The sequence below is a fragment of the Urocampus carinirostris genome, chromosome 5 (genome assembly GCF_059441175.1).
Source record: "Urocampus carinirostris isolate Australia breed hairy pipefish chromosome 5, RoL_Ucar_1.0, whole genome shotgun sequence".
NCBI lineage: Eukaryota > Metazoa > Chordata > Actinopteri > Syngnathiformes > Syngnathidae > Urocampus > Urocampus carinirostris.
In genome coordinates this window covers 18,514,507-18,537,153 of record NC_142353.1, presented here as the reverse complement: position 1 = coordinate 18,537,153, position 22,647 = coordinate 18,514,507, and the positions used below count along the sequence as shown (strand labels likewise).

At 39.1% G+C, this 22,647-nt stretch overlaps 1 protein-coding gene across 1 annotated transcript in view; it reads right to left on the bottom strand.

Annotated features, from left to right (window-relative positions):
- Positions 1-22,647, bottom strand: part of rasef (RAS and EF-hand domain containing) — a 37,387-nt gene that overhangs the window by 6,322 nt on the left and 8,418 nt on the right. The window contains exons 3-13 of the mRNA XM_088335078.1: positions 14,988-15,134; positions 14,826-14,916; positions 11,508-11,603; positions 10,383-10,460; positions 10,190-10,305; positions 7,406-7,474; positions 7,251-7,317; positions 5,819-5,904; positions 4,871-5,174; positions 3,837-3,995; positions 2,810-2,960 (exon numbers count right to left, since the gene is read on the bottom strand). Of these exons, the coding sequence (XP_088191204.1) occupies positions 2,810-2,960; positions 3,837-3,995; positions 4,871-5,174; positions 5,819-5,904; positions 7,251-7,317; positions 7,406-7,474; positions 10,190-10,305; positions 10,383-10,460; positions 11,508-11,603; positions 14,826-14,916; positions 14,988-15,134 (1,364 nt within the window). The remainder of the gene's footprint in view (positions 1-2,809; positions 2,961-3,836; positions 3,996-4,870; positions 5,175-5,818; positions 5,905-7,250; positions 7,318-7,405; positions 7,475-10,189; positions 10,306-10,382; positions 10,461-11,507; positions 11,604-14,825; positions 14,917-14,987; positions 15,135-22,647) is intronic.

Genomic DNA, 22,647 nt, shown 5'->3' with positions numbered 1-22,647 from the left:
GGCTGGCAACCAGTTCAGGGTGTCCTCTGCCCACTCCCCGAAGATAGCTGGGATGGGCTCCAGCACCCTCGTGACCCTAATGAGGATAAGCGGTGCAGATAATGGATGGATGATTTGATTTGATAATTAAATTATTCTGGGTCAAATTTATATTTTTGCCTGAATCACGTTCCCAATAGTAAGCTGCTTTATCCGCCCAAGTCAGTAAATCAATCATATTACATATAAAGTAACCAATCAATAGTGCAATATAGTGGCACGATTCATATTTAACAAAAATATAAATTGACAGTAAATAACTTTTTTTATTCGTTCACAAAATAAAAATAAAAGTTTGATAAACTTTCGTAGTTTTATTTGTTGCACTCTAATTAAAAGCTGTGACGCAAATCAAGAAAAAATTCAATATGTCAAATCCATGGAATAGAAGTCCTGTATTGTGCAGTTAAAAGCAGATATAGTACAATATTTCTCTCTATTTCTAACTTCAAACATAAAAATGAACAGCAAAACCATAAAAAATTAAAATACCGTATGTACTGGAAAACAAGCCTACATCCCATCTAAGCCCCCCACTCCTGCTTTAAAATAACCACATACTAAAATAAATTCGTACCGAAAATATTAATAAAACATCTACCTCAACAACTATAACTAGAAACAGAATCAGAATCATCTTTGTTATTATTGTATTTCTACGACGAAATTACGGTTGCATTCCAGTTAGCAAAAAATACAATCTGAAGACTCATGAATAAAAAAATACAATAGGTAGCTTTCCTACTTTTAAAGAACATCTTTGTACGTTTTCATACAGCTTACATTAAAATTTGAATACAGTAAAAACAACATTTCATTGTTTTTTTTTCTTTACTTGTTCAATCTTTGGAGCTTAAAAACTATATATTTTTGTTGTTGTGTTCTGTACAGCTCTTTGAGACTCCTTGTGATTAGATAGATAGATAGATAGATAGATAGATACTTTATTCATCCCCGAAGGGAAATTCACTTTTCCAGCAGCATCCCTAAGCTGAGAACAATCGAAAATAACTGAGAACAATCGAAAATAACACGGGAGCTGCTGGAGTGGCTGCCATTCGTGACGGCGCCGGAGAAACGATTCAATTTGAATCATGTACAAACAAACAAACAATTGAATCATGTACAAGAAACGATTCAATCTGAATCATGTACAAACAAACAAACAATTGAATCATGTACAACAAACAAACAAAATATTTATGTTTCAATAAGTGGAGTGTTAATAAAATGGGGGGAAAATAATTTCTGATACTGATATAACCAGGTAAAACTAATTTTAAGTTACCTGTCCAAATGAATGTTGTGCCATCTCACCTTTCCCACTCTCTCTGCTCGCTCCTGAAACTTTATCAAATAGTCCAAAATTTTACCTCATCTTCTCCGCTCACCTCGTCGTCCTCTTCTCCTTCCACTTCGCCTCCCTCGTTGTTCAGTTCAGATTCTCATGTAAAGATTACGATTAAGGACTATACAAACATATGACTTGACTAGTTGTTTGTTTTTTACGCCACACTTTTATCATCCACATGATGGTGACAAAGTATCAATTAACGAAAATGAATCGTGTCCTTCATCGTTACAGTAGTGTGTTGAAGCTGCAAGATTATTTAAGAAATATAATTTGACAGTACAGAAGTTATTTGGAAAAAAAAATTATCAAGTACATACACACTACTTTTGTTTGTTAAACAAATGCTTGAGCATGTAAAATTGGGTTTGTTTTTTGGTTTCAATGTATAATAGATAATCTATCTATCATCCCTGGTCATATCCATTGAGAGGGGTGACCGACAGCAAGACAAACACATAGAAAAACAAAGGAAATAAAGAATTGGAAAAAGTAGCAAAAAAACACAAAATATTTTGGAGCATGGCCAACCCAAATGCCCAAACCCTCAAACAAGTTAAGCACCGCGGCACCTACGATGGTCATGGTTTCGTCCCTCCAGAAGAAACGGGACACAAGAAAGCAGCTATGTCACTTAGGTCAGGGTGACACAACACACTCTTTCTGTTCAACAGCAGGGCCAGACAGCTTTCACTGGTTTACCCCTGCCGCATCATATGGGTGCCCGGCCCATCCCTTAGAATGCGCCCAGACATCCCACTATCCTTTCACAACACCTCTCCACTCATTCCTATCACCAATAAGAGCTCTAGCTTCCACTACATTTAGACTTATTTCCTCCAGTGCACTCATGACACCATCCATCCACGTCAATCGCGGCCTTCCTCTTGGTCCCCTTCCATACACTTCTGCTCTGTAGATCCTCTTCAACATTTGCTCCTATTCCATCCTCTCCGTGTGTCCAAACCAACCGAGTCCTCTCTTGCTCAGTTCCACTACTACTCCAGTTCTGTCTCTCACAATTTCATTTCTCAATCTACCCAATCTATAAAACATTTAATGTCCTTCTCAAATCTGCACTCAGGCTCCAAGTCTCAGCACCATACAACACAATCGGCAAAATCACACTCTCATACAGACCTCTCTTAACATCCATACTCATACTCATCACTCTCCTCAGAGCACCCAAAACCTTGCTTCCGTGATTCTCTGTGACATACCTCGCACTCCATTCCACCAACTGCAGCCACATCACAACCCAAGTACCTAAAGATTCAACTTCTTCCAGCACCTGTCCAATCAACCTTGTTTATAAATACATAAAGGTTTTTACTTGGCAGAGTTTGACTTTCACAGAACATCTTTGCAACATAATCCCGGCAAAAAACGAGGGATTACTGTAGACGTTGCGGTGCTCACCAAGGGTGGCGTTGGAATTGAGTTTGAACTCATTCTTGCAGAGACGCAGCAAGAAACTGGACTTTCCCACAGCGGCGTCGCCGGCCATCACAATCCTGTAAGCTTTCTCAGACGTCATGTAGCCGAGATCCCCACCATCTTTGCGCTCCGTCTGAGGAAAATTCGGTTTTGTATTAATGCTTCAAAGTCACCCATCCCGTCCGTTTTTTTGACTTATTTGGGAATTTTGTAGCTGCTTAATGTTATTGCACTATTGTTACAACATACTATTTGCATTGCACTATTCTAACTGAAAGAAATTTGCACTTACACTTTAGGTCAGTCTCCAAGCACTAGTTTGTAAATATTTTTGCCAATTTATCCTGATATTCTAGTTTCTCGCTTTTCTCTTTTATGTCTTATTACGAGTTTATCTTGTTTTTCCCAGAGCCCCATGTCTAAACTCGTTGCAAACAATGTTCACTACATTGTTTTTGTAAGACGAAAAGATAAGAAAAAATAAAACAAAAAAAAGGAAAAGAAATAAAAAAGAAAATAAAAAAGGCTGAAAGAAAAGAGAAAATAAAATAAAAACTAATACTCGAGAAAAAAGGAAGTGAAAAAATAAAAAAATAAAAGAAGAGAAAGTAAAAAGTGAAAAGAAAGAAAGAGAGAAAATACCCCCCTCCCCTCATTTTGGTCTTATTTCTCTTTAACTCCTTTCTTTCCTTTTTTCTTTCTTATTCCATTTTCCTTGTTTTGCTTTCTTTACTCCAACATTTCTTTTTATTCCAGTTTCACTTTCAGTCTCCGTAGTTTGTAGTCTTCCTCAGATTCATTTTTAGTTGCACTATACATTACAGCAACATCTAGTGGACAAATATAAAACACTGTTTCTTTAAGAACAGCATAATGTTTTTATCAGCGCAGTTTGGCTGAGGCCCAACCTCAGCCAGACCCTGGCTCTGGCGACCCCCGAGTAAATTTAGTTTGAGACCCCTGCATTAAAGACTATTCAATTCAATTCTATCAAAGCTGTGAATCATACCCTCACGCTAATGGCGCTGACGGCTTTACGGTAGCGCCTAGTAGTTGGGGTGGGCGGCAAGGTGGAGGCGGGCGTCCTGAAGGGTTCTGTCGGTTTCCAGTCCAGGACGGAGCTGCTGTCAGAACCGAATGCGGACTCACCATCCTGAGTCTCTGTTTGCTAATGCGGCAGATCACACAACACAACATATCACATCTACTACATTACCGTTCAAAAGTTTGGGGTCACCCAGACAATTTTGTGTTTTCTGTGAAAATGCAACACTTTTATGTATTTATGAAATGAGTTGTCAAATGTCTGTTCTATTGCCCATCTTAATCTCTTCCTAGGCATCTCGGAATCGCCACTTCCCTGTGGATGTTGACACTGGTGTTTTGCTGGTACTATTTAACAAGTAGCTAGTTGAGGACCTGTACGGCGTCCGTTTGTCTAGCTAAAGACTCTAATGTACTTGACATCATGCCATTTCTCTTTCTGGTTAGAGACTGTTTGTGATGTTCTCGGAAAAGAGTAGTACTAACCGTTTAAGGAGATCTTAAGTTTCTTGGATATTTTTCACTTGGAATAGCTTTCATTTCTTAGAAACAATAATAGACTGTCAAATTTCACAAGAAAGTTCTATTTTTCTGGCCATTCAAAATTTTAACCACACAAATGAAGGTGATGCTACAGATACTCAACTACCTTCAAAGGAAGGTCAGTTTTATAGCCTCTCTAACCAGCTGATTTGAGCTGTTGTACCTAATTGCACAAGGGGTTTTCAAGTCATCCATTAGCCTTCTAACGCAAAAAGCAAACACAATGTACTCAGAACACTGGAGTGCTAGTTTCTGGAAATAGGGCTGAATACACCTAAGTAGACATTGCGTTAAAATCAGACATTTGCGGCTAAAATTGTAATTTACCACGTCGACAATGTAGGGGTATATTTTCGACTAGTTAAATGTTATTGTTATTGAAGAAAACAGTGCATTTACTTTATAAAATAAAGACATTTCTAAGAGACACCAAACTTATCATAATGAATTGCTCACTTCAGTGTCAGACGTCTCCTCAGCTAAGCTATTGGCAACAAACTCCTCCCTTTTCTTGGTCATCTGAGCCTCTTCTTCGTCCTCGTCCTCCTCCAGGCCTTTTCCCTCCTGCTCTGAGTCGTATCCTCCGTGCGAGCCTCTCAAAGTGGACAGGCCGCTGTCCATGTAAATCTCTGGCAGGCTGTCCTCCTCGCATTCGCTGCTGTTACGTCGCTTCAGGCCCGGGTCACAAAGCGCCAAAGCCAGCGAATCGCTGCTTGGCCGCCGGCCATACATGGCCAGGTCATCGTGGCGTTGGCATAACCTGAAGACAGCATGGGCAAAGGTACATTTGTAATAGGAGGAACATTTTTGAACCAGTTTAAGGGCCGTCACTCAAAAAAAGTAGTTACCATTACTAGCTACGTAAAAAGTAATTCCGTTACCCCCCAGATTACAAACACCCAAAAATAGCCCGTTACCCTGAAAGTAACTAACTGGTTACAAGTGACCATACATACTGGCATTGAAGCCGACCACAAAAAACTGCTTTAAAATATCCACATAATAAAATAAATTTAAAAAATCATGTGGAAGAGCTCTTGAGAACTTGCAAACTAATACTTGGCTGAGACGCTCCATATATTTTTTGCCAATGGACTTCAAACCACTAGTAGTTTCCTCCTACGCTTTTCGGTGTCAGTGATCTGAGGGTAACAGAATTACTTTTTAAATAAAGTAACTAGTAACTGGAATAAGTTGCTGTTTTTCAGTAATGCGCTGGTGGCCGCAGGGCCCCTTCGAAAGCTGGTCTGTCAAGTCTTTGCGCTTAAGTAAATAAAACTGTGGAACTGCTTCATGAATAAAAATGATTAAAGGGGCAGGACAGGCCTGCTCCTTATACATGTGTCTTCTTCTGAAGGGGAAGGTGTGATTAAAAGCAATTTACAGCAGGAAATAGGGCCTCACCTATCCAGAGCATACGGTGATGGGTAGGCAATGCTTTTGCTTCTGATTCTGTCTTTGACAATGCTTGACGCCCCGCTGTTACTTGTCTGTAACAAATCCATTTCAAGGGTCACTTTCGCACTCCTCACAAAGATCAATTCAAAACACATATCAAATAAAATATAATGAGATGAAATAGCATAATCAAATACGAAAACATAAAAACAATAAAAAAATATGGAAAGAGATGATGGATGTGAGGATAGAATAGGATGAAGGAGAACAGGAGATGACTGTACCAAAGCCTGAGATAAGAAATTACAACCAGTTCTAATAAGTTCTCTCCCATGCACTCTCTTTATATTATTGTCCAAGTTACAAAAGAATATCAAGCCCTAAGGGGTGTGGTTATCAAAGAACAGCAACATAATTGACCGATATTAACAATGATGTAGACAGCGCATAAGAGAAAAACTAAAGACCAACAGTGCAAAACGACATGAAATGAGTCAAAACAACAGTGTCAAGTCAAGTCATGTTTATTTGTATAGCCCTTAATCACAAAGAGGCTCAAAGGGCTGCACATATCAAAGACTATTATGACACCATCCCATCATCTAAAACCTACATGAGGGCAAATAATACATATTATCAACATAAAATACAGGTTATTCATATGCTACAGAATAGAAATGTGATTTAACAGTGAGCCAAAATAGCTGTGTGCAATAGAAACTATTTTCATTGAGTACTTGTGTGTATCGCCATTAAAATATAATCAACCGCTAAAATGCAACAAACAACTCATCAAAATTGACTTGCAGCTGTTTACTGAGAGATTATGAGGTTTTTCATCTAGAAAACTAAAGCTGTGTCCGAAAGGCGGGACACGCTCAAGAGAAATATTCAACTGTCTGCTCAGATTGATTGATCAAACCGATATTTATTCAGATAATTAACTGACCCCAATATTTGCTATACAATTGATCCATACTTACTTTTCGGTTGTATACAAATATGATGTCGAAAGGTGGGACAAGCTAAAAAGAAATATTAAACTGTTTCCCAAGAATAATTTATCATTCAACTATTTATTCAAATAAAGACTTGACCCCAATACTTGCTATACAATCGATCCATACATACTTTGTTGATTTGATGTACAAGAATTATTTACAAATTTACGCCAAACAAGTGGAAACCATCTAAATATGTACATACAGTGCGTCACAACCTTGAGTATGCATAAGAGAGTGAAACAGGATAGAAGGAGCTGGCGGGTGGTGGTTTGGGGTTGTGTGTGAACCTTTCTTACATTGGCATTTTTTGGAGTGATCATATGAAATTGGTGGGGAGAACAAAAAATTATTGCTCAAAATTGGTGGGCACACATCGACCACCACCGACCCCCGTCCGTGTCAAAACTATGCCCTTGCTTAACCCTCTTTCCTACCTTGGTGCTCCTCTCAAGTGCAGCTCTCAGGCCATCGTTGGTGTCATGGAGCTTCCTGTTGGCCTCCCTGTTTAAAAGCAGACAAACAAAATCGGGTTTATTTTTTCGATGTTTTAGAATTCAAACGCAGTAAATTGTGTGTTAGCGTGACGTACTGTAGTATCTCAATCTGGCTCTCCAGGATGTCTCGCTCCTCGGAAAAGTGCTTCACTAGCTCCTCATCTCTGCAATGACATTTCATACTCAAATGCTACTGATATAACCATAAGGTGTATCCAGACTTTTCAGAAAACCTTTTAAACAAAAACCTTTTCAGTTTTGTGTTCGTTTGATTCCGAACAATGACATGTACCGTAAATTCCGGACTATAGAGCGCACCTGATTGTAAGCCGCACCCACCACCAAGAGGAAAACCGATTTTGTACTTACACAAGCCGCACCTGTATATAAGCCGCATCCGCCCACATTAAGAAAATGTGACACAAAATTAACCCAGACCCGACTTTAAGTCTCGCGATTGTAACTGAATATCCTTCATTAAAGTATGTAGTCCAAAGATCACAGCCTGCTAAATGAGCGTAAAATGATACCGGTACTTAAGGTTTGATGCAGACCGGCAGAGTCCGGGGCCCGTTGAAAGTAATCCAAAGAAAAAAGTGTATATTTCCAAAGGTAAGGGTGGGAAAAATATATATCCACTATTGCCCGCCGTGTCCACAAACACGCACCTTTATTGGTCCCCACTTCCCGTCAGCCCGCGTTTGTTACGCCCCTTCTTTTTAATTTGCCAGTCCAAAACATATCAGAATAAGTGTCCAAAATAAATACAAATAAATACATTACAAATATATACAGTTGCAAATACATATTATACATGGTTTCACATATTTACAAAAAAAGACGGTACACCAAGAGAGTTTTCGAAGCTTTAATAATAATAATAACTTTCATCCCAAACGGTGCCTGTGACAGGTAGCAACACGCTAGCAACACGCTCGCAACACAGTAAATGGATCTGTTTAAAACATACTGTACTCGTAAAAATCACGGTAAACCGTCCTCATCTTCCTCCTTAGAACTGAAGCCTTCAGAGTCGTCTTCCTCAGTGTCGGAAAGAAACTTTGTCATATAGACGTCATCCCACGCTCCCGCAGCCTCACTCGCGCTGTCACTGTCGCTGGTGTGCCCTCCGTTACGGCTTTTCGGAACCCGTTGGTGATGGTGGATTTTTTTATGCTGCCCCACGCTGTCAGGATCCACTGGCAGACTTGCGAAAAAGTTGCCTTTTGCATGCGGCCAGTTTTAGTGAAAGATTTCTCGCTGCTAGTCAAGCCAAGAAGTTGCAGTCTTCCTTGGCGCATATATTCCACCGGTCTAAATCTTACCTTTTGTACTCGAGCGGCCGTTAAAAAAATTACATAAATTGGCCGCATCGCTGAATAAGCCGCTGGGTTGAAAGTTTGGGGAAAAAGTAGCGGCTTATAGTCCGGAATTTACTGTAGTTTATTACGGTGACACATCATTTGGAAATTGTAATAATCATGATTGTGTTTTCATAATGAGTAGGAAGGAATCATCTTGATACATTTAGGTCATCAGTGGCTCTGCTAAGCAGCTGCACGTATCATTCAGTAAGAATAAACATGACCGAGGAGAAACGATGTTGTGCAATGCAGTTGTGTTGCTAGGCAACCACACTCTAGGTGTCAGTCCTCGCTCCAGGATATCCTGTTTCGCTCGGTGACACAAAGAAAACTCTCCTTTTTCCCTGGAAGGCAAGACTCAAGGGGGGCGATCTTTTGTCCGTCTGACTCAGGGACTGAATGACTCAATTGCTACAGGAGTCTGAGTTGATCTACAACACTGAGGTCGAAGCAGTCGTTTTAGTATTTTCCTGAACGGCTTGATTTTAAAAATTAGAGGTGATGAAGATAATTTGACGATGAAGTTCTTCAGGTGGCATTACAGTTTGTCAGTTGTCATTTTGTTTGTGGTCATTAATTATTTATTTGACTTTTTTCTACTTAAATGATTGGATATGACTAAGTGCAGGAAATAAAGACATGTACGTACGAAACGCAAAAGTCGTTTACCAGAGCAAGAACCCTAAATATGTAACAAACGTAGAACGTAATGTCATTCCCACAAATTTTGTTTTTTCAACAAAAAATATGAAGGCCCCAAATGTGCACAGTATGATCTACTATATAAATATGGACAAAACAGGCCTACTCCAAATTTCGTAAGCAGAATAGAGCAGTGCATGGTCAGGCTCGCCTCGAAGAGCGGGAGGACGCTTTACACCGACCACATTGGAGACCAGATGATAAAGCTGCTGTATCTGAGTCAGATCAGGAGGTTTCTCTTGCTACTGGTCACCATGGAAACTAGTCCTATCTGTTTTATGTGGGGGAGCAAACACCTACCCCAAAAACCGGCCCGGAGATCGATGGGCGCCGCCATGCTGTACTGGCCAGAGATACACTACAAGTAGTGGATCCTTTAACCGTGAACCATGAATGTGCCATAGGTATCACACACACAGAACTTTTTTAACCCCAGCTACATCTGTTGGATCAATGTTTGGTCCCCTTCAATATAATGTGATTACTTAAAAAAGATCGATTGATCGATCAAAGCAGTGCAGAAGGGATAAATCACGTCCTTTTCTGATGCTGGGAAAAACAATTAGGAGCAAAGTTGTGCAATTTGGTCACTTTGAGTCTCTGTAGTTTGAAATATTTCTTATGCTTTGAAGCATTAAATTTCAGATGCACTACAAAATACTATTGGTATTTAATATTGGTCACATAATACACACTGAGCCTTTAATGCAAGCGTTTGATGACACAAATAAGATTCAAATGTTAACCTGTTAACATGGCAAATACAGTATTTCCCTGTGTGTTTTTTTAAAGAGAGTAAAATGAAGTAAAAACCTTTCAGAGTTGATGCTGTGGTCGGTGAGCTCGGACTTGAGCGAGTCCATGTCGCTCTGCAGGCACGCCACTTTGGTCTGAGACTTGAGCAGCTCCTGTTTAAAACGCTGATTTTCCTACAAAGGGCGACACGTACAGTAGATGTAAATGCAAGGATACAATACAAAAAAAGGCTTCTTTGCAGGAGTCTTACTAGTGTGAGTTCATTGATCTTCCTTTTTAGAGCTGGACTCTCATCTTTCACTGTGATGTTCTTATATTTCTCCTCGATCTGTGTGTGACACATGTTGGTTAGATTTATGTAGATATTTAAAAAAAACCTGTACTGAATTACCAAACTAATAAAACTTTGGTTTTTAATCATGTAAACAAATATATAATAAAAATATTTGGCATTCGTTTCATTATATCTCTTCATTATCTACATTATACCAGTAAAAATTAAAACTAAAAAATAATAAAAATCATCATCATCAAATTCCTAATAATTATAATATTATTTAAAAAAAAAAACAATTTATTAAAACACTACTTAAATTGAGCTGAATTATTTGCAAGCAAAACAAGAAAAAATGAATTAAAAGGATTATATTTGTACTTGTTTTACTACATTTCGATAATTTACTTTTTGCATTTTTGTTGATGTTTGCTTGTTATTTTTAATATAAGTTCACTGTTTAGGCTCAGTTAACAAGCAATCACGTCTCACTTCTTTTCTTAAACTGAGCTGTGATTGGTTGTTACCCAGACCATAAGCAACTTTTCGGCCATTTTTTTGTAGACGGAAAGTGGAAAAGACTTACCTGTCATGTATATTTAAAATGAAAATATATTAAATTGTTATGTTTATTCAGTGTTAAAGATCACAATTTTTGTATTTCCTTTATTATAATCGATTAATTTGTTCCTTTACCTTTCAAATACTCAGAGCGAGCTGCCCCTGTGAATTGGATTTCATTTAAGAGTAAAGGTAAGACGATAACAATTCATTCAAGTAATATTTCTATGCTACAGTTTCCGTCTATTTATTTTCTGCATTGCTTATCCTCACCAGGGTTGTGTGGATGCTACAGTTTGTATATTGTTACATGTTAAAATGTTTATGTTGTTTTTTTGACAAAACATGTCAACTAATAAATAAGCTATACAGTAGATTTATTTATGTGGAGTTCTGACTGTTCCACGACTGTTAAGTCAGATTTCATAGATATGAATCAACATGCCATGTTTAGGCTAAGAGACATTTACATAATATTATAGTAAATTAAAACGAACAAAAAAATGTTTTACCCACTTTTAAATAAAAATAACTAGTTACCATTTGCATTCTCTGGATCTTACACTGGAGCTCACACACTTCTGTCTCAAACGTTCTTCTCAACTCGTCAAGTTCGGCCTCTCCTCGCTTCTTTTCCTACACATGCAAGCACAACAAAAACACTTGAAACACGCGCTTTACGATAGTAATATGAAAGTGTTGTGTACCTTGCTGTGAGGCTTTGACCTGTAACTGCCTTAGAACAACCGATAACCCTTGTTAAAAACCAAGCCTACAATTTGGCGTGTCAAAAGCAAACATCAGAAACGGAGTCAGCTGAGTCTGTTAGGTTCGCTTACGTACACTCATATGTACACACTGATAGTGACCTCACACTTTTTCAGGAAACCTAACACAAGTTAGTGATTCAAGCTGCTAAAAAATCTTTAGCTTCTCAAAGTAACACTAATAACACCGTGTTAAGAAAATAACCTAAATTGGGTTTGGAATGGACAAAACCCTCTACTCGGGTCAATGTAATCAAAATTTTGATGATTTTTTCTTTTTTGGGGAATAAATCAACCCAGGTGTTACAGGTTATTTCAGCTGACCGACCGACCAACCAACCAGCCGACACACCAAACAACTAACCAACCAGCAGACCAAGAAACTAACCAACCAACCTATTTCCAAACTAGTCCTACAATCAACAATCAAAACCACTCGGGTGAAGGTTTAAAGTGACACTGTGTTATATTTGACCAGTAGATGTCATTGTATTGTGTAGTGCAACCTATAAAGAGTGTTAAAAAGCACAAGGAAGAATACAAACCAGAGACTAAATGTGACCAGACCTCACTATTCTCCTTTTCTTTTTTTTGCCCAGCCTTTCACAAGGTTTTTGGTCATTTGGGGTACCCGTAGCAGCAAGCGGATAAAAATGTTAGCTCCCTTTAAGTGTGCCTCATGTCATTTAAAATCTATCCAAATTCCTAAGAGTATTTAAAAAATGCATAGATAGATAGATAGATAGATAGATACTTTATTCATCCCCGAAGGGAAATTCACATTTCCAGCAGCATCCCTGAGCTGGAACAGTACAATAATAAAGCCAAAAGAATACAATATACAAATACCCAGTGTGACGTGCAAATGCCCACTGTAGCGTGTTATATAGAGTAACTAGATAGTGCTACACACAGAATACATATTGCAGTAAGATTCGGTAATATCCAATGTTGGTGGTGTGGTTTAATGTGGGCCTTTACTCTGCCGGGTGGAGTTAAAGAGCCTCATGGCATGAGGAAGAAAAGATCTCTTCAGTCTAATGCTCATGCATGCTCATATGATAGTTCATATAATTATATTATTATAGTTACTATTCAAATTAATGTAGCTTTTTTTCATGAAAAACGTTTTTTCTTCATTAGGAGGCACCAAATCAGGTGTCTCAAACTCACAGCCTACTGGACAATAATTTGAGGTCACCTCACAATTATGGTTTCATTTATTACTGATTGAGTACCGTATTTTCCGCACTATAAGGCGCACCGGGTTATAGGGCGCACCCCGAAAAAATAGTTTTTGGTCCTATATTTGACATACATAAGACGCACCGGATTATAAGACGCTACAATGGGAACGTCGACAAAACAGTCAGATAGTTCAGTCCAACTTATTACCCCCTTAACATTCCCAAAGTTTGCAAAGACGCAAATACGTGTCGAGAACACGTGCGGATGCGGTGTCCGTACGATGTCACTCAAATGTATCATTCCATCATTCGGAAGGTTAAAGTCTTGGGATTCAAGAAATGCCAACCATTCCTTAGTTTCTATTTTCTTTTTCGCTCGCAACTTTACTGTGCATATGACAATAAACACTTGGAATTGAGTTGAATTTAAAAATAGACACTCCATTCCATCCATTATCTGCACCACTTATCACAGAAACATCGAGTTCAGTCTGAAACAAGATACAGGGAAAATATATAGCCGGAGTAGCTCACCGAAGTCGTTGTGTTCAATAATAATGTGCAGCCATGGTCCTCTTATATCCGTGAGTTTAGTAAATCCAGGAGAATAAAATATTTACAAATACAGAAAAGTAAAAAATGCTTTCTGTATGCCGTCAACCACGTGCTATACACATTCATCTTTTTCGGCCAATTGCAGGCTTTGTTTTGCCGCTTCAGCCTATTCCAGCCTGTAAATGATAAAAAGAATCCACCCCTTGACCTCCGAATAACTTTAGCCAATAGTGATCAATTCAACTGATGATTGACACATTGGTTAGCCAATGAAACGCCGGTAAATAAATCCCAGCATACACCGCGGACTTGGCGTTCGGGGGAAAATCTAGTCGGCGGCTGCAAGTTAGTTGGAAGACTTTGCGACTTAATATTGATCCATAAATAAGGCGCACTGTATTATAAGGCGCATGGTCAGCTTTTGAAAAAAATAAAGGCTTTTAGGTGCGCCTTATAGTGCGGAAAATACGGTAATTTAAATTTTCATATATTCATATATGTATATATTTTTAAGGTTTTTTTTTGTCTTTTTTTAAAATTTTCGATATTATTTGTTTGTTTAAAAAAAAAGATATTTGAGAACAGTGACATCATTTTATCAAAGATTTAATCGTGAAAAAAAACAATTCAGCCCAAACTTCAACAAGCTCCTAGTTTTGGTGGTCCCCAAGTAAATTAAATTTGAGACCCCTGCACTAAAATATACACGATGTCCTTTTATGTAATAGAGAGCGGATACCTTGACATGGGGACTGAAATATTAGAAACGCCTTCACAAATTTGACATTAATTAACATGTAAGTACTATTGAAATTGGCCAACACCGTGACTACAGTATCCTAGTAATGTGGCATAGGGGCCTAATGTTGGTCCACACAGACTTGACACTCGGGCCCTCGTAACTCAATCTTTTGGTTCACATCCAATCAGATGTAAAAATCCCTTTTGTCCAAGGTCCTACACAATATATTGTTGTTAGAGAGTAAGGAGAAGGATGGGAACATAAAAAAACCTTCAGAAGCTCTAAAATATATATCGTGATTTAAAAAATGTGATCATTTATAAATGATTGATAGAAAAGTGTCCCAAGTTATTTTGGGGACAGTCTCTCATCAACCTTTTGCTTCAACTAGTCACACCTTTTTCTTTTTGTGTAATCTGTTCATTTTGTTATAAGATGTTGGTTGCAACAAGAGTGAAAATACACAAGAAAGTCCATAATATATTGGATATCAAAGTGCAAAATCTGGAAAGTCATTTGTGGCCACATTAAAATAAACAAAAAAAAAACCCTGGCAGTTATTTTGTCACCGTATATTGGCACTGGTGTACCTAATGAAGTGTCTCACCTTTTCCCTTGTTTTCCTCTCTGTGGTTTGAATTCGCTGGTCCATCTCCTCCTCCATCTCGCTAAGCTGCATGGACGCTTGATCCTGGGCTCTTTTGCACAGAAGTTGCTTACTTCAGAACGCACCAAAGATTGTGTGAATGTGTGTGTATATCCGACCTACCGCCTTATGGCCAACGCCAGATTTTCCATCTCGGAATTTTGCTGCTTGATCTCCTTGATGAAGCTAAGGAGAACTTTCTCAAGCTGAGGGACCAGCCTGGGCTCATTGATGCTGACGTTCTGGTATAAAGTTGTCACCAGATCTTTACTGTAATGAGAAAAATGAGGGTTTTAGGGTTCAGGACGGTCAATGGCACTCATGGCCTGCAAAAAAAGTTGGAGTAAATGAAGAAATCTCTTTTACCTGGTACATTCAATTGAATCTTTTTCTGGGTTCATCTGTAGTGTGTATGTATGATATAGACAGAGTACACAAACATTTGCACCATCTTTCAAAGGCTGGCAGCGACACCAAAAACCACACAGAAATGTATAGTCCTGCGCACACTTGACGTCATTAGGGTGGAGAATTTCTCAAAGCCTTTGATTGCAGAACACTAACGGCGCCGTCACCTGCACACCTAAAGACGTTTTCAGATGTGCCATTTTCATCTCTACTTCAAGATGTGTAAATAACGTGTTTTAGAAATATGTATGTCATAGTTTGGTGACTGCATTCCCTCTTCTCCCCAAAAGATGGGAGCTTTACCCCATTTTCCAATCCCTTTTTTCTGCTTTTCCTCTCCCCATGTGTTTTCAGTTCGATAATCTGCCACCTCTGCTGTAAATACCCAGGGCTCCTTCCTCACTTTGCGTAACCAGTTTGATTCCTGAAGCATTTCACTCATCAATATGACAAGCTTTTGCCTCCCATGACCTCTTCCTTCATTTTCCTCCATGTTCTTGTTTCGCCACTCCAAGACCCCGCCACACCGTCTCCTCTTTGTCTCACAATCGTCCACTCAAGCCATCTTCCTTAAAAGTAGTCCCAAATCTTTAATTCAAGATTTTTCTTCACCACAAGGCCCTCTCTTTTGTTTCCCACGCAAGCCTCCCTCCATAGATCTCCTCCTCTGCTATCCTGGTCCCACAACGCCTTTCATTTGTTGCTGCTTGATTAAACGCCCCCATAATGGGCGTAGATAACATCCCTTGTGTACCACATGACAAAGTAACCATTCAAGATGGAGACTACCACCGAGTCAGATAGCGATTATGAAGACAAGCACATATTTACTACTGCGCCGAAAGGAAACACAAATGAGGGCCGTGCCGCTTAAATTGTGGTCTAAGCCCTATACCTCTAGATGACTGATCCAAAACAACCATACTTTGGAGAATGGTGTCAGATTGCAACACAGACGTGAGTAGTTGTGTTTTTGTGTTGTTTGCAATGTCTATGGATGACCGATCATACAATATGACGGCATATAAATACTTTCGAATATATGCCTTAAAAATAAAAATAACATAAATGAATTATGTAATTCCTTAATATATGACATAAATGCAATGTATTTATCTATGCATTTTGTCATATATTTTGTCACAACAAAATGTTGTTCAAATTATGAGGCGGCCTACAACTTCATTTAAATAACATTTAGTTGTGACAAAATACAAGATATAATACAAGACAAAGTCAATTCCAAAATGTGTATGAATATGAATAAATTGCATTTATGTCATCCTGATTTATTTATACATTTGTTTCTAGTTATGGTCCGATTGGTCCTCCATAGTTGTCACTCGTGTTTCCTGTAGAAACGACCCAAATTGCACTTGCTTTTCATTGTTCCTCGAGGATTAAGAAAAACTCCAGCGACCTGACAATATGTCAGATGATAACATTAATTAACTTCTCCTCTAGAAGGGTGTCTGAAATATTTTCACTGCGATGTTTTGTGTCATGATTTGCCCATTGTCCTCACCTGTGCCCGCTCGTTTCGCTCCAGCTGCTGCTTGTTTCCTGATTGGTTCCCCTTCTAAATAAACTCAGTACTCTCATTCACTCCTGTTCAGTCCGTCAGTGAACCTCCACACATGCAAGGCAAGCACTATTTGACTCTGGCTCCCGTCTGTTCCGTCCTTACCTGTATCCTCCTCGTCTGCCCCTGGCTTCCCGATCGTCTGCGGCTCCCTGACTTTTTCCTTCCTTCGACCACGCTCCAATCTCCCGCCCCGGCTACTCGACCCCTTTTTGCCCACCGAACACGCTCTAATCTCCCGTCCTGGCTACTCAACTCCTTTCTGACCATTGAGCACGCTCCGATCGCCCGTCCCGGCTACTCAACTCTTTTCCGCCTTCCGACTACGCTCCGATCCCATGAGCTCCCTGCTCCTTCTGCCCAGCGATCGCGGGATTGCTGCCGCTTGCTTTCCCGTACCTGACTTCTCAGCTTCCGCAATAAAGTTTGTTGTGAAACGTTACGCGTTTGTGTTTACCATCTTTTCTTTTTCTGACAGTTTTTTTTAATTACAGCATTTTTAGCAATATTATAGAAAAGGACAGCTTAACGTTTTCCTCACTGCCCGGCACACTTAACAAATTGGGCGACAGATTGCCAACACATCACAGATGTTTGACACTCGATACCATTGGCGGGGCGCCGTTTTCCTCCAAAAAAATGCTCCCACAAGCCAAAAGCGAAATGCTGATCACCAGTGGCATCCCACGCGAGTGGCGCGGGGCTTGAACTATCCATTTTCAACCAAACAAGTGTCACAGAGGATGGCCAGAGGGAACTCGCAGGCTTATTTCAAGCCTCCACCACGTTATATTTAATTCTCACCTCGTGGACAACAAATTGGTCTTTGATGCATTCAAACCATGATTTTTCAAAATGTCAGCTGACAAGGAAGAAAAAGAGTGTTTTAGGTTCTTGTGCATCACACATACCACCGCTGTGAAAATCGATGTCCTCTAAAAGCGCATCCTGGGTCTTTGGCGGCTCACACACATGCTTGTTTACAGCCCTGATGATTTTGACTCTAAAGATTAGTTAGTTATATTTTGACTAAATAATCCAATTTTTATCATTAAGCTAAGATGGCTGACACAATACCTATTACCTCACACATAAACATCTTCAGGATTGATCTTGACTTGATTAGTGTTCATGTTAATGACCAAACACTAAATATATTTATCTTAAAGCTGTGGCCGAGACATATTTCAGAATTTTGTACAGAGATAATCAGTCACTTATAGATCACTTAAACCCTCATGCCACTTGTGTTTTAAGACATTTTGATCATAAATTACGTAATCTCAAAATCTTGATATGACCTGTGTTAAGTATTCGGCTTAAACATATTTATAGTTGTTTTCTTTTTTTCAACAAATATGCCGTAGCATTTATTCATGTGACTTGGCTTTTGTTTCTGTGTTAATCAAATAAAGGATTATCAACAACTGTAAAATTATTTGACACATTGTAATTGGACATTCGTTCATTGGTATTATGGTTTGCCGATGTATTTTTATCTTTGTATAGCTGTATCTTGAATTGACTCACAAAGAGTATGATGGGAGAGGTTGTCCACAAGAGCAGGGAAAAAAAACTGGAGTTTCAACTGATCCATGTGCTTACCGTAAATTCCGGACTATAAGCCGCTACTTTTTTCCCAAATGTTCAGCCCTGCGGCTTATTCAGTGAAGCGGCTAGTTTATGGAATTTTTCTAATGGCCGCTGGAGTATAAAAGGTAAGATTAAGTCCATTAGAATATGTGCGCCAAGAAAGACTGCAATCTCTAAGATTAAGCATACGTTGTCTGTAAAGTTAAGGTACGTTCCGATAACGAGGAAGACGCCCTCGAAGACGATAGTTGTGAGGAGGAAGTTGAGGACGATCTTCCGTGAATTTCACAATTACAGAATGCTTTTTTATTTAACAGGCACGTTTGATACATTGCGAGCGTGATCCTACTAGCGTGTTGGTACCTTTCAAAGGCACGGCTTGGGATGAAAGTTATATTATTATTATTAAAGCTTTGAAAACTCGGTGTACCGTCTTTCTTCGTAAATTTGTGTAACCATGTATAATATGTATTTGCAACTGTATATTTTTGTAATGTATTTATTTTAGAGATTTATTCTGTTATGTGTTCTACGGATGAATCAAAAAGAAGGGGCGAAGCACATGCGGGCTGATGGGAATTGGGGTAAAGCTGAGTTACCGGTAGATCTGTCTGTTGTCGCAGCGGACAATAGTGGATACATATTTTTCCCACCCTTAACTTTGAAAATATACATTTTGTTTCCTTGGATTACTTTCAACGGGACCCGGACTTTACAAGTCTGCATCATACGTTAATTACGGGTATCATTTTCCATTCATGATGCCAACTGCGGCTCTAGAAGTGTGCTTGACTGCTGTTAAGATTGTCGAGAAGGGTTGTTCAAACCTCACATTGTTTGTTTGCTGTTATTAGTGTCAATAAATTTGTTCAAACAAAAAAATGAAGGTACAATCGTGGAACATACAGCCTGGTCTGTATTAGACTTGTGATTGCTTCACAAGTTTTACTGCGGGCGCACGCGGCTTATACATGGGTGCGGCCTGTGTAAGAACGAAAGTGGCAAATCACCGAAAAAGTGGTGGGTGCGGCTGATCATTAGGTGCGCTCTATAGTCCAGCATTTACGGTAATAAAGAGTTGCCCAAAACGAAGCTGGAAGAGATTCTTATGAGTCATTTCAAAGTGGCAACAGTGGGTTATTAAAAGTAACATTCTCGTAAACGTTATTTAATCTAGGCTCCAGGACAGGAGTCCACAATGTGGTGCCCACTAAAGACTGCTGAGGTGCCCGTGGACCTCTTCTGAAAATGGCTGACCAGTGCTGTGTCATTGTGATTTTCTAGTGAAATGATTTTGTAGTGCTTGACTGTGTCTATTTAACCCTCCTTCAAATGATTAACCTGGTAGTAACATAGTAACTAGATAGTAATAACATAAGTTTTCATTATAGAAATGCATACTTAACTGGCGGGCCTTTGCGCTAATTAGTAAAAAAAAGAAGCTCTTAGTTTGAAAAGGTTGGAGACCACTGTTATAAGGTATGCTCTCTATAGTTCTAATGTTACGTACAGGTTGGTTTAAGATCATGGGGATGGTGTTATTGTAATCTGTGTAGTCATTTAAGACATTTTGTGATTAAGGGCTATGCAAATAAATGTGACTTGACTTGACTACAAAGATAAAAATAAAACAAATTAATGTAATTTGCTTGTTAGCCTTATCTAGTTCTGGTCTGAGTACATATTCAAGCCTTTTTTGATTATGTGACAAAGAAAACGTCTTTTATGTTGTTTTGTGTTAATCTAGAAATAACATAACCGCATATGATGTTTTCTAAGTTTTTGCTGGCGGAAAAGTTAATGCACCGGAACTGTTTAAAAACTAGGCGCTCATATTGGATAAAACCTGAACCGTAACCAGCCAAATTATGACTAAACCATCAAACATCATGTGGGAATTTCAAAGGTGAGTTGATATTAAACAAATAAATGACAAAAAACAATCAAAGAACAACAACGACAAATTGTGGTCAGGACTTACATATGATAGCAAACCGTACATTAAAGATAAGGTGTTTAGTATTTGACCACTAGATGACACTGTAGTGTCTAATGTGAAACGAAAACCAGTTCAGAATGATCACAACATAGATAGATAGATAGATAGATAGATAGATAGATAGATAGATAGATACTTTGTTCATCCCCGAAGGGAAATTCACATTTCCAGCAGCATCCCTGAGCTGAGAACAATCGAGAACAATCGAAAATAACACGGGAGCTGCTGGAGTGGCTGCCATTCGTGACGGCGCCGGAAGAAAAGATTCAATTTGAATCATGTACAAACAAACAAACAATTGAATCATGTACAAACAAACAAACAAACAAACAAAATATTCATGTTTCAATAAGTGGAGTGTTAATAAAATGGGGGGAAAATAATTTCTGATACTGATATAACCAGGTAAAACTAATTTTAAGTTACCTGTCCAAATGAATGTTGTGCCATCTCACCTTTCCCACTCTCTCATCTCACCTTTCCCACTCTCTCTCCTCTCACCTTTCCCACTCTCTCTCCTGCTGCTCGCTCCTGAAACTAATACTTACCTCTTTGTGTATTGTGCAGTCCCTTCTCAAGTTTCTAGACTACCATCCCCTGATCTAAAACCCACATGAGGGCAAGGAAAAACTGATACCAGAAAAACATGGTGGTGACTACTAGGTATGGATCCCACAGTGTAAAAGAAATACAAATTTCTTGACCTATGAATATTCATAAAAACTAAAATTGGTTCGATAGTTCATATGGTTTTGCCTTTTTAACCAAAGTGTTTTTTTTACTGAATGAAGGTATTTTGTACCACTATGAGGCTCTATATATCACACACTGTCGAATTTAAAAAGGAAAAAAATATCTGCTGAGTTTAAAAAGGCTTTACAGTCAAAATAAAATCTGTTTCTTATCTCATAGGTGCATGATGTAGATAAAGGATGACTCAGTTTCTGCCAAACTGTGCCATTTTCAAAACAGTTGATATTTAACAAGGGGGGGAAAGCAACCGACGGTGGAAGAAGCTTCTTTTATTTTATTAAAATCAGCACCAAGAAAGGTGCATGGGCACCTAGGCATGCAGGATATCAGCGACGGCAAAGGTATATTTTAAGTAAAAGTCAAATATAATTGTAAGAGGATAGGAGCTGGCCTCATATGTCGTGTTATTGGAATCTAGCATTTCGAAAGCGTTGTTGTGTTCCTTCAATGTCACAGCTCTACAGCAAAAAAAGCCAGACAGGTCAACTTTGAGACCAAATTTCTCGAGGCCCCCAATGCCTGGAATATTTTGAAACAAATTGGCATAATTATGAGGAGGAACACTAGATGTTCTGTGCCTAATTGAAAAAAATCTGTTCGAGAATACCTTTAATGGTAAAAAGATGGCAGTCAACTGATATGAGTCCTTGTCAAGAGTACTGATACCTCATAATGATGTCTGGTATTGACCATATATCAATACCTGTACTGTGAATAGATCAAAATAATCGCAAGATAACTTGTGGTAAATGTATTGGTAAATGTATGGTTGAAAGACCAAACTGGTATTCTCAATAGAAGCACCTTGTAAAGCATTTGGGAGGTCTTCAGTGACCTGAAAAGTACTCTATAAATGCAGACCATATACCATTTACCATTTAGGATGTGAATGGTGCAAATTTTTTTTCTGTAGGCTTGCACTTGCTGTAAAACTGTCTGCTCAACCTCAGTTCATTTCAACAAAATTGCACTGCCTCACCTGTGCCACAATTTAGACCTAGAGTCCCCTAGTCTGGACTCAAGTATGTTACTTTACTAACTTTTCAGTTATATCTGTCATGATTTGCTCTTACCTGCGCTCACTCGTTAAGTCACAGCTGCTGCTTGTTTCATGACTTGTTCCCCTCCTATTTAAACATTCACTCTGTGTCAGTCCGTCTGCGAACCTCAACGCATGCAAGGCAAGCACTTTTGACTCTGGCTCCCGTTTTGATCCCGACCTGTTTCCTGTATCAATTCCCGATCCAAACTCCGTTCTCCTATCCCGGCTACCTGTATCCTGATTCTGTTTCCTGTATCGATCCCCGATCCAAGCTCCATTCTCTTGTCCCGGCTACCCGTATCCCGATTCTGTTTCCTGTATTGATTCCGATCACGCTCCGTCTCCCGTCCCGGCTGCCCGACTGGTTCCGATCTCCTACCACGGTCCGTTCTCCCGTCCCGGCTGC